The 13,219-nt window shown below is 45.2% G+C and overlaps 1 protein-coding gene across 1 annotated transcript in view; it reads right to left on the bottom strand.

Annotated features, from left to right (window-relative positions):
• ADCY8 (adenylate cyclase 8) overlaps positions 1-13,219 on the bottom strand; it is a 170,549-nt gene that overhangs the window by 27,211 nt on the left and 130,119 nt on the right. The window contains exons 12-15 of the mRNA XM_011373832.1: positions 11,294-11,466; positions 4,234-4,312; positions 3,727-3,746; positions 1,291-1,369 (exon numbers count right to left, since the gene is read on the bottom strand). Coding sequence (XP_011372134.1) covers positions 1,291-1,369; positions 3,727-3,746; positions 4,234-4,312; positions 11,294-11,466 — 351 coding nt within the window. The remainder of the gene's footprint in view (positions 1-1,290; positions 1,370-3,726; positions 3,747-4,233; positions 4,313-11,293; positions 11,467-13,219) is intronic.

Raw genomic sequence — 13,219 nt, 5'->3', positions numbered from 1 at the left:
TGCTGGGTTGTGGGAGGGTTAAATGAGACGGCAGAGGTCGAGGGCCGGGCGCCGCGTAGGGGCTGGATATGTATGAACATTTTCCCCCTCGGCTTCGCTTGCCAAGTTTTATGTCACTCATTTTTTTTCCCCCTTGACTACATTTACCATCTCCCTTTATGGCAAATAACATTGTATATGCATCTCTAGGTTCTCGGGGTTTGGGCTGTTTTATTCCTGGTTTCCCAGGGCTGGTTATCTCCCCGTTTCCATAGTGATTTCTCAGTGATCTATTTCTACTCTTACTGACAGTTCTTCCTGTTCTGTTTTTCTCCTTTTCTGGTTACTTTTTTTTTTTTTTTTTGAACTGTGCACAGACCAAAGAAAGATGGACAGGGATCCAGAGCAGAGCAGTGAAACTGGTGGGGTCCAGTTCTACCGAGGGGAGAAAATCTCCCTCGGCGACCACTGCATCCATGGAGAGGTCCTACTGGCAGCAGCAGGTGACGCCTCCTGGGCGAAGCCTGGCACGATGCTCCCACACAGGATAATTTCTTGCACCCGCAACTCCTAAAGTCCTTGGATAGCCTGAGTCACATGTGGCACATCTCCCTGTGGCATTATTTGGGGTCGGCTCTCCTATAGGAGGCTGGAACCTTTGGGACCAGGGATGGGTTTTATACAGCGCCATCCACAGTGTCCACCCAGATGCTGTCAGAGTGGAGGCACAGAGGGCAGTCGCATCAAGACAGTAGGTGCTTTATCTACTTGACAAATCAGTAACAAAGAGCTTCCTACACTTACATGAGGCAGCGGGCCAAACGCTGCACACGACAACCTCCAATGGGTCTTCAAAACAGCCCTGCTTCGGTTTTGATATCTTATTTTAGAGATGAGAAAACTGAGGCTCAGAAGATAAGTAACTTCCCGGAAGCCATAAATGGCTGAGAAGCAGAGGCGGGATTCGAACCCCAGCTCAGTCATCCTCACATCTTTCTGCTTATGCTTGGGAGAGAACCCAGTTTGCCTCAGGCAGAAATTGAAGTTTTTTTTTTTTTTTTTCGTTTTTAGAACAACATTCTCTATGAAAGCGATATATCTGAAGAGAGTTAAAAGCACACTGTTTACCAAACTGTTTTCCCCATCTTAGTTTTTTATTAAGTGGTTGATATTAGGAACTGATTAGTTAAGAATCGCAACTTGCTGCCGGCAGCTAATAGTCATTCATTGCAAGGCATCACAGGCCAGTTTCGTGGCCTCGGAATAAAATGCTAGGTAAGCAAAGGTAGTGGGAGCGAAATGCTGGGTTACCTGCTGTCCGTGGTAGAACACAGCAAGGAGGAACATGGCCATCAGCAGCAGCGATGCCTCTTTGGTCCCCAGGAAATCTCTGTGGGAAGAAGAAACGCAGTTGATGGCGTGGTCACTGACGAGTGTGAAGGGACTTCAAGGTCACTCCTCAGGAAACTCAGAAAGGAGTGAAAAGAAAGAAGCTGTTGTTTTCTGGGTACCTGCGAGGTGACAGGGGCTGCTCTGAGGGTTTTCATTAAGCTGATTCAGAAATCAGCTGACCCTCAGGGTATGAGGCCACTTAGGTCACACCTGGGAGAAGACTCTAGAGTCTAGCATTTAGACAGTGCATTCGACATAAATAACAATGTCTCTATTTGCACTTTTTCTAGATTTCAAAGAGCTCATATATCTTCTTGTCACAAAAATCCATGAGGAGACACGTTCCCTTTTTTTTTTTTTTTTTAGCTGTTATCCTATTTAAGAGTTAGGTGTGTAGTGCTTGTTACGTGGCAGTTTCTGCTCTAAGTGCTGTAAGAATCACACTTAGATACTTATATCGACTCATATCAATTCTGTGGATTGGACGCTGTTTTAATTCTATTAAATTTTGAAATTCTTATACCAGTTCTATGAGCTGTCTCAGAGGCAACCAGGGAAAGTATTACTTGTTTTCAAAGTAAGCCACTAATAGCTCACGATTTTTGAGTACTTACTCCATGTGCAAAGCACTGGGATAAATATGTTATAATTATAATCTCACAGAATACTATAACGACCCTACAGAACCTGTTACTATATACCCATATTATAGGTGAGAAAACAGACTCCAAGTTCAATAAATAATCTGCTAAGTGGCAGAGTTGGGGTCTGAATATTATCTACCCCATACCAAGCCTAGACCCGTAACTGCTGCAGTTATGAGATGTGAGTATATAACTCCAAAGCTAAAATAAAAAAGTAAAATACCGATGTCACTTAAACACTAGACACTCACTATGCACTTCTGCACTCTTCATACATTTTCTTCACGTGATTAGTTTATCTGCTTTCCCAGGACAAGTGGAGACTAGAATAAACCAAATCAGAATGTTAGGAATGTATTGAGGAGGGGCTCTGGCAGGCCTTGAAGGAACTCCTTGAGGTGACAGGGGACAGGAACGTTATTCTCGTTATGGTGCGAGGGCCCTCACTCTGACTGGCTCTCCTTCGGCTTTCTTGCTCAGTTTAAAATCTTGGGGGTGAAGCATGTGAGCTTTTTCCTGTAGGATTGCCTTGTCTGATTCTGTCTTTGTAGCCCTCGAATGGGTTGCCATTTGCATGTCAGCCTAAGGAGTTGTCCCCTGTAACTAGAAGCCATCAAGACACGGCAGACGCAGCCCTAGCTCTCACACATAGCCAGAAAGACCTAAACACAGGAATTCTGGAAATGGCGAGACTTGGACATTCGGCTTATTGTTTCACCATAAATTCGGCTAAAGTTGTAAAACAAGCCGACGTCCTCTTGCAAGACGGAATATCCTGGGCTGTTGTGTTGGTGCCCAGACGAGTCCCTTCTGTCTTTCTCCACTCACGAGAAGTGGGAAGGGAGGGCGTGGGCTTGAACCCCAGTTCCCTGTCCTACCAGCCGAGTAGCCTTACCTTCTTCATCTGCAAAACAGGCCGATACCATCGTGCTGGGTTGTGGGAGGGTTAAATGAGACGGCAGAGGTCGAGGGCCGGGCGCCGCGTAGGGGCTGGATATGTATGAACATTTTCCCCCTCGGCTTCGCTTGCCAAGTTTTATGTCACTCATTTTTTTTCCCCCTTGACTACATTTACCATCTCCCTTTACGGCAAATAACATTGTATATGCATCTCTAGGTTCTCGGGGTTTGGGCTGTTTTATTCCTGGTTTCCCAGGGCTTGTTACCTCCCCGTTTCCATAGTGATTTCTCAGTGATCTATTTCTACTCTTACTGACAGTTCTTCCTGTTCTGTTTTTCTCCTTTTCTGGTTACTTTTTTTTTTTTTTTTTGAACTGTGCACAGACCAAAGAAAGATGGACAGGGATCCAGAGCAGAGCAGTGAAACTGGTGGGGTCCAGTTCTACCGAGGGGAGAAAATCTCCCTCGGCGACCACTGCATCCATGGAGAGGTCCTACTGGCAGCAGCAGGTGACGCCTCCTGGGCGAAGCCTGGCACGATGCTCCCACACAGGATAATTTCTTGCACCCGCAACTCCTAAAGTCCTTGGATAGCCTGAGTCACATGTGGCACATCTCCCTGTGGCATTATTTGGGGTCGGCTCTCCTATAGGAGGCTGGAACCTTTGGGACCAGGGATGGGTTTTATACAGCGCCATCCACAGTGTCCACCCAGATGCTGTCAGAGTGGAGGCACAGAGGGCAGTCGCATCAAGACAGTAGGTGCTTTATCTACTTGACAAATCAGTAACAAAGAGCTTCCTACACTTACATGAGGCAGCGGGCCAAACGCTGCACACGACAACCTCCAATGGGTCTTCAAAACAGCCCTGCTTCGGTTTTGATATCTTATTTTAGAGATGAGAAAACTGAGGCTCAGAAGATAAGTAACTTCCCGGAAGCCATAAATGGCTGAGAAGCAGAGGCGGGATTCGAACCCCAGCTCAGTCATCCTCACATCTTTCTGCTTATGCTTGGGAGAGAACCCAGTTTGCCTCAGGCAGAAATTGAAGTTTTTTTTTTTTTTTTTCGTTTTTAGAACAACATTCTCTATGAAAGCGATATATCTGAAGAGAGTTAAAAGCACACTGTTTACCAAACTGTTTTCCCCATCTTAGTTTTTTATTAAGTGGTTGATATTAGGAACTGATTAGTTAAGAATCGCAACTTGCTGCCGGCAGCTAATAGTCATTCATTGCAAGGCATCACAGGCCAGTTTCGTGGCCTCGGAATAAAATGCTAGGTAAGCAAAGGTAGTGGGAGCGAAATGCTGGGTTACCTGCTGTCCGTGGTAGAACACAGCAAGGAGGAACATGGCCATCAGCAGCAGCGATGCCTCTTTGGTCCCCAGGAAATCTCTGTGGGAAGAAGAAACGCAGTTGATGGCGTGGTCACTGACGAGTGTGAAGGGACTTCAAGGTCACTCCTCAGGAAACTCAGAAAGGAAGTGAAAAGAAAGAAGCTGTTGTTTTCTGGGTACCTGCGAGGTGACAGGGGCTGCTCTGAGGGTTTTCATTAAGCTGATTCAGAAATCAGCTGACCCTCAGGGTATGAGGCCACTTAGGTCACACCTGGGAGAAGACTCTAGAGTCTAGCATTTAGACAGTGCATTCGACATAAATAACAATGTCTCTATTTGCACTTTTTCTAGATTTCAAAGAGCTCATATATCTTCTTGTCACAAAAATCCATGAGGAGACACGTTCCCTTTTTTTTTTTTTTTTTAGCTGTTATCCTATTTAAGAGTTAGGTGTGTAGTGCTTGTTACGTGGCAGTTTCTGCTCTAAGTGCTGTAAGAATCACACTTAGATACTTATATCGACTCATATCAATTCTGTGGATTGGACGCTGTTTTAATTCTATTAAATTTTGAAATTCTTATACCAGTTCTATGAGCTGGGCACTGTTATAACCCTATTTCAATTCTTATGTCTTTTAATAAGGCTTTGTTCCCATTGTGTCATGTCCTCTTGGAGTGAACCTTCGATACTCCATTCATAGTCCTCGTGGGGGCGCAAGCTGCAGTGTGGCTGCCGTGGCCTGTGCTGGGTCTAGAAGACCAGGCTGGACGGCAGCTGAAGATGGTCAGTGGTTAGTGTATATTTAAACGTTGATGTGACTTTCAGCCATCAAAGAAATTCAGAAGGCCAGGGATTCCTTTGTTTGATTCCAATGGTTTCTCTTTCATTTTGGCCCAGCGTGAAGCCTTTCTCATGACGAGCTAGGTCAGGAGGCAAAGAGTTTGGAGGAAGCAATGTCGACGTTTGAATGTGGACACAGGTAGCTTGTGAAAATAAACAGTCCCCTTGACAGGCTTCCATTAGCTAAAGAAGAAAACTCAAAATAAAAAATGCTCAAGACTGATCATCTCTATGGACACAGTGATTGGCTTTCTACCATCTATTCTAACCTCCAAGTTTCTCCATCTCGGGCAACGCCTCCTCAACCCATCACCTAGCAATGTCCCCTCATCCATTCATCCAGGTTCTTGAGCCAAAAACAAAACAAAAAATTAGAAGTCAGCCCTTACCACTCCTCATGTCCCAGCCCTGTCCGCTCTTCCACCAAAATATACCCCTAGACCATCTTCTTCTCTCCATGCCCACCTCCGCCACCCGAGTACGGCCACCATGGTCCCCAATAGCCTCCTCATGTCACCCTAATGTCACAATCTATCTTTTATATGGCTGCAGGAATAATTTTGATCACTCGAGCTAGATCATACCACTCCTTTGTTTTGTGGCCTCCCAATCACAAGCACATGTGTACTCAGAACTCACTCAGAATCACTCTCGTCTGGCTTCGGGACACAGTGAGGCCACCAGAGGTGAGCTGCGGTGTTTAGAGGGAGGAGAGAAGGAGACTGAATACGGTCGCACCCGCACGATCTCCAGCTTCCCCTTTCCTAGTCTTGCTGGATACTAGCTGAGTGGCTTGGGCTTCAGGAAAACGGGGCGAGAACCCAGCTGCGAAGCCCAGCATCTCATACAGCCTCATGCTGCAAGGCCCTCCCACTCTGGAGGGGGCTGGGCCCAGTCTGGCTCTATAGGCAGAGCAGGGCCTTAGGAAGGGAAATGCGCCTTCTCTTGGGGAGGTATTCATCTTTATGGATTCCTCGTTCCATCTGCTCTTCCTTGGAGATAAGATGCTAATAATAGATGATACTCATTATTGTATTTCTTTTCTAAAGCCCCAGCAAAGCACATAATTATTGAGCATATACTGTGTGCCAGGCACATGCTGGGGATACAGAAATGAGGAAGGCACATTGTCTTTGCCTTCAAAAGCCCAGTAAAAAAATCAGATAGATAATTTCATAACACAATACACTCCATCATGGGGATACATCCTCGTTGCCGTGGGAATACATAGAAAGAAAAAGTAAAATGGGCTGGATGTTCAGGGAAGACGCAAGAGCTTAGTCCCAGAGCATAGTAAGACTCTGGGTGGTATAGGTGGGATGGGCTCTACAGGTATGGTACAAATCTCTTGCTTAGCTAATTGGTTTATAAACTTCTAACGCAGGGATAATAAATAAATGGTGGTTGTCAAGTTCAAGGCCATGTGCAGACTCAGCAGGAGAGACTACTGTTCAGCTCTATTAGAGCTATCCACTCCCACCAGTGCTAAAGTGAAGAGGGTTGTACTGTCAGCCCCATATTGTCATCCAGCATTTTAGGGACTAGGATTCATTCATTCATTCATTCATTCACTCACTCATTCATTCATTCACTTATCCATCCATCCATTCACTCCCAGTCACCACAGTACTTTTTTGGGGGGTGGTGGGGTGGGGGGATAGGCATATTCCAGTGCAACCCTTTCGCCCATGTCATTTAATACTCTGGCCCCTGAAGTTGTAGACTCCTGAAAAAAGGATCAAAGACCTGAGATGTGTACTCACGGATACCCACTTTCCAGTCTCGGCTCTGCCACTGACCAGTCGTTTGACTTTGGACAAGCCACTTAACATCTCTGAGCCTCAGTTTGCTGCCCAGTGAAAGGCTCTAACAGCATTTACCTCCATGATTGTGAGGATTAAGTGAGCAAGTCTTGGTAACAGTGCTTGGCCCACATTTCCCTCTCTGCACCCCATAAAGCTCCCGGAACTTGATCTTGCTCCTGGTGTTGGTGCTTTAAAAAAGTCACAGGTTCACATGGCTTAGTTTGAATGAGAAATGTCCTTGGATTCGCTCCTCCTGAATGCAACCTGAAATTCTGCTCTGACTGGCTTGTCTAAAATCCTTTTCTTTGCGATGCAGACAATTTTTTAAGCCTGGCAATCTATCTCTTAAAACAAACTTTTAAGGGGAAACATAAATCCCTCAAGTCATTTTGAAAGTAATGGTCGAGCAGAAATAGATGATTAGATAAAATTCAGAAGAAATGTAAAAGAAAATTAAGAATGGTCTTTGAGTCTTCCTGATCTATTTCAGATGGAAAAAAGCTGAAGAATACGCACAGTAAGTCAGACAGGCCAAGAAACACACAGAAAGAATTGTGATTTGAATTTAGAAGGAATTTTTTTTGTAGCTTCTACATTACTTGAGGAATTTCCAAAGGGAGCCAAATGGCTGAAATCTGCACGATATTGTAATATTTTGCTTGATATTAAGTGGCAAAGACTTAAAACATGGGCATTTTGAACTAATTTATTTGTATTAATAAACTAATTGAATTAATACTACCATCTTCCTATATTAATAGAAAAGAACATAATTAAGTGAAAACACATGTAGGATAATGTAATTTTCAGGGCTAAAACAATCTTCGGCGATCATCTTATCTGATGTCTCATAAAATCAATATTTAATTTAAGTATTATTCATTCCAGAAGTCTTTATGTTAATTGTAGTAAATTTGGGAGCTAATAAAAATTCACAATGAAGAAAATAAAAATTGTTCTTAAGCCTACCACCCAGACAAAATAATGATTAATATTCTGGAGTTAACTAAATGTCATTTTCTTTTCCTTTGTGCAAAAATATGTTTCTGTTCACAAATTTAGAATTGTATGCTTCATACTGTTTTGTAACCTACTTTTGCACTTAGATACATTATGAAAATAATTCCCTAATTAAGTACTGTGCAACGTGAGTTTAGTGGATATGTTTTATTCCGTATTGTATTCTATACATACTGTAAGATTCTTTGCAAGCCTTTTATCCTAAAGGTAGAAGACTGAGGCCCAGAGAGAAGTCTCGTGCTCAAGGTCACACAGCTGATTTGTATCAGAACCGGGATGAGAATTCACATCTCAGGCATCAAGTTCAGAGCTTTAGCCATTGTGCCTTTGATGCCAAATTTTTAGTTTAGCTAGTAGTTCCCATTCCCTCCATTAAACCCAAAATAAACCAGCCGGTTTGAATTTACCTTTTATTCTGCTGCCACGCTAATGACTGCCTTTGCTAAGTGCTAATTTGATGCCATATCTGTAATAACACTTTACATACATTGCCGGCTTTAATTGTCATATCAACAATTAAAGCACTATTATCCTTATTTTTGTAAAGGAGAAACCGAGACGCCGATGTGGAATAATATGCTTTAGTTCATCTAGTGACTGGTGAGATCTGGCTCTCAATCCAGGTAGCTACCACGCTCTCCTATATGCACTTACTTATAATTACTTGCCCCTAAGTTCCTTGAAGATGGAAATAATGTCCTATACACCTGTGAATCTACAGGGTCTAGCAAAGCCCATAGCAAAGGTATGACACTCAAGTCCCCCAGCAAGTTGTGCTTACATGATGGGGAACACATTTTGAGTGAAAACTGCAGGGGTCGTGGAGAGGTGACACTCGCCTCACTGTGAATCAGCGGTATAATGTGATTCCAAGTGAGCTAATGTTTCTTTCGGTCACTCATTCATTTTGTGTTTCATTCAACAAATATTTAATTGGACACCTGCTGCCAGACACTCTACCGAGTGCCAGAAACATGAACATGAGTAATGGTTCTTGCCCTCCAAAGCTCTGATTCCAATTAAAGAGGAAGACAATGAAAATCAATATTCACAACACAGAGAGATAATGGCATTGATAAAAATGCATGGGTTAGAGAGTGAGAAATGATCGAAGAGGGCTTCGCCGAGGAGACTGTCTTTGAGTTGGACCTTGAGAACGATGGGCTGGAAAAAGTCACGGAGCCGCACCCACCCGCGGGGAGTGTGTGCGGGAGCTCGTTTGGGAAATAGCACATGGTTTCCCATGGCTCGAGTACAGGCTGTAAACAGTGACCCAGGAGATAGGAGAACAGACTGGAGGAGCCAACGGGGGCCCAACCGGCGAGAGTTCTGAAGCCCTTGATAAACATGTTAAACATGTAGCTTCTTGAAGGCAACAGGGAGCCCCTTTAGGCTCTTAAAAAAGATAATTTGTTGATAGCGTGGCTTTGATGGCTTTGAGAAGAGTGGTTGAGAGTGGAGGCTGGGAGACCAGTTAGGGGACAGCAGTCCAGACACGAGGATAAGGATATTTCTAGAACAGTAGCATTTGTGGCATAAAGGGGGCATGTCTAATAATAATTGTTAGTATTGATCACGTGCTTATTATATGCCAGGCCATGTGCTAAGTTTCCATGATCACGTTTGATCTTTCTTAGACTTCTGCAACACAGGAACTACTTTATAGGTGAGAAAATTAGGGCTTAGAGAAGTTCTGGCACTTTTAATTTGCTCAAAATCACAGCTGGTTGATGGCAGAGCTGGGATTTGAACCCAGGTGGTTTAACTCCTAAACTTGCATTTACAAATGTCACGATATACTGCTTTTCTACAAGGGATGCTGAGGAAGATGCATCTCTTGGGACTGTTAAGAGATTGGGGATGAGGGTGCCTCACCTGTTTTAGGCTCAGGGTCATCCGCTGAGACAAGGGGTCGTCATGGAAGGGGCCTCGTTAGCAGATTGGGAGATGCCAGTCTAAAGTATTTGGAACCATCTGGAACTACCTTGATGGTGATGCAGCCAGGCTGCCCTGTGCAGAGCTCTCTGTAAAATTACTTGACCCCCAGAAACAACCAGTGGAAATGACCCTGAACCAATGGGACTCCTAAAATGACGGTTAAATTCCCAACAGCAAGAGCAGCCTGTGACTGCCAGCTGGACGCACAGTGACTAGTGACCTGTTGACTCATAATGCAGCTGAGAGAGAAGGCTGAACGAGCTCCTCTGTCCCTTATTAATTTGATTTTGCCGATAGCAAAGTGTGAGCCAATACAAGACTAACCAATAATTGACCTTGCGTCAGGAAGAAGCTGAGAAGAGCACCTGGCCATCAGCAGCAATGCATTTGAGATTATGTTTACTTTCACAACCCGACTTAACAATTTAACTGCAAGCTTTTCCTTAAGACCTCAAAACAGAGTGCAGAACGAAGCTCCCCTACGGAGGAGGGAGGGAGCGGATAGGAATGAGCAGACATCGATCATTACTCTGTGTAAGCACATCAGAGCCTCACAGAGCCCCACGTGCTTTCTACACCTAAGACCAATCAGCCACGTGCTTGCAGCTCAGGTGAAGTGCCAAAACACAAACGTGGGCTCTGGTTTACCGATGGGTCATAGAAGGAGCCAACGGATGTCACCAGGAGATACGATCCAGAGGGTGAACTGTGACTAAGGGGAGAAAGGAGAAGGAGTCAGCAAATTCCTCTCCCCTGCTCTCTGTGAGATGCTTTCCCCCAACTTACCACCTATCCGGAGACATTTCAACTGGCCAAATGAACGGCTCTTCCAAGGCACCAGCTAAATCCCTTCGCAACTTATGTGATCAGAATAATGTGGCATCAGCTCGTGTTTGTCTCCCGTCCCTTTCTTCTTCGCCCCCTCACTCTTGCTGTCCTGGGGTTGCGTTAGCATCCCAGGCTCGCCTCAGGCTCTATTCTCTAAGGAATCTAGGCTAAGATATTACGACTTTTCTCATTTAATAATAATTATTATTATTCTGTATTTCAAAATAATAAAACGCAAAGAGAATAGTAAGTGCTCAATGTGCAATGTCTGCTATTATTAATATTGCAACAGCCAAATTATAATCAGACCTTACAAGTCTTGGAGCTGTTAAAGTTGAAGAAGTCACACATTATGATGTTTAGAGGAGACCTGAGTTATGACTTAGTCCAAACTTTAAGTCATTAATTCATCTCTAATGAATATAGGTGATACAACTGAAAACTAGAGGTTTCACCTAGACTGGAGAGCTGACAGTGCCTAGGTGGAGAAACAAGTTAATATTCAACCAGTCCCCAAGTTTTGGTAACTTGACCTCCACTGTTTTCCCCACGTTCTACTTCCTGTGGTGTCTGAGCACTTTATGAACACGTGGTGATGGGCACTTACTCTCCACTGTGGTTCAGGTGGTCGTAGCGCAGAAAGAGACCCGCGTAGACGGTCTCAGTCAGCAGGGCGTAGACAGCGATCATGATCAGCAGCACGGCCAGCTTCAGGACGGAGTTAAGTCGGAGGAACACCGCACAGGTCACCATGGCCAACACCCCCGTGAAGACGAAGTACTGGAAACAGAAGGCAGGCGATCAGATTCGGCAGGAACGTGGGAGGCTGACTCTCCTCGTCACCGATGCCAGTGGGTCTCCTTACACGGCTGTTTGCTGTGCATCTCCATTTGGAGGTCTCAGCCATTCTCTAATTCAACAGGTCCCAAACTGAATGCATCCTCTCCTTACCACCTCCCCACACCTCTGGTCCATATTTTTTGGGGGAACCAAAGAGCCAGAAGCCCTGGTCTCATCCGCGTTGCCTCCCCCTTGCCCGCGCTCCACCGGCGGGCCGTCCTAAAACCACAGATTCCGCTTCCTCCCTGGATCTCGCTTCCTCCTCCCACCTGTTTCTGTTTCGGTTCTCACCTGCGGTTCTGGAAATGTTTTCTGGCAGCCCTGCCTGCTCCCGCCTCTCCCCAGTATGTCTGAAACGCAGACCTGATCGTGCCGCTCACCTCGAAGTCCTCTCATTGCTCTCCATTCCCTCAAATTACGTTCTCCTTTCTGAAGAGCAGAGTGCTCAAGACCATCACGTATTAGATTTCCTTCCACCTCCCCAACCCCGACGTATACTTCAGCCTCCCTATCCGCTTGCTATTCACAGCTGCTCCCCTGCTCCCCGGCGCCTGAGCGCTCTGCATCCCCGGTGTCTGAGAAGCTTTTGTGTACAGGTGTTTCTGGATACTGCCTCATTCCGCCACAGCACCACTAACAGCTATCAGCCATGTCAGAAGTAGTCGGTCAAATGGCCTGTTCGAAACCACTCAAGGGCTGGAATATTCCAGTGGCTCTCGTGTACACATCAGTCTGCCTGGGCAGATTTCAGCCTTCTGAAAGCTCCTCAGCACATTTCCCCTACAGAAGGATCCCTGTCTATCGTTCTGGGTGGTGGGTTTGGGTCCTGACCATCCCATGGGAGAAAAGAATAAAACTCACGTCATCAAAGACTCATTTGGGTGGCCGTGTTTTGATCTTGGTACACATTTTCTCTTGTAAGTTTCAGAGTAACTGGTCAAGATGGGAATTGTCATTTCCATCCTACAGGTGAAGAAAGTGAGGCTCCTAGAGCTGAAGTAAATCGTTCGAGTTCCCTCAGCTAGAAAACAACACCGAGGACACCTGGATACAACCTGTGCAGATGAATGTGACTCCAGTGCGCGTACTGAGCTTGCTCACTTCTGAAATCTACTCAGTCCTGTTCTACATGGCTCTCTGGAACAACCGGCTGTCTTTTCTCTATTACACGTGGAAATAGTATCTGTTTGGGCAGAGGAGACAGGCAAGAATTTCCAGAAGCCCCCGAGCAACTACCGAACACATGTTTATTGACTTCTTAAGCCAAACAGATTCATTCACGTATGCTTTCAAGAACGATTGCTTCCACAAATGTGGACAGCACCCTGACTGAATTCCCATGAGGGCAAGGGCCCAGTGCCTTGAGGGCGCATGGCATGAACTCAAACCAACGACTGTCCCCGCCCTTAGGGAATCCAGTGTCTGGGCGTCTTTTACTGTTGCCTTTCCTTTCCTAATCCATCCGATTATGCCCTTATCTCAAATGGAATGATAAGCTTTCTTCGCTTCCCCTTTAAGATCTTCCCTTGGCAAGATTTTTAGCCGACTCATTTTGATGCCTTTGTGTAAGAAGCTGTGAGTGATGTGGGCAGGTGAAAATAGGGTCATTCTTAGGTTGATTTTCTTCATCCGGCGAAACGTAGACCTTCTATTTTAACGAACGGAGGGAACAGGAATTAGATCCGAGGGGTCC

This window comes from Pteropus vampyrus, unplaced genomic scaffold (genome assembly GCF_000151845.1).
Source record: "Pteropus vampyrus isolate Shadow unplaced genomic scaffold, Pvam_2.0 Scaffold232, whole genome shotgun sequence".
NCBI classification, from domain to species: domain Eukaryota; kingdom Metazoa; phylum Chordata; class Mammalia; order Chiroptera; family Pteropodidae; genus Pteropus; species Pteropus vampyrus.
This window is presented reverse-complemented; position numbering and strand designations above follow the sequence as displayed.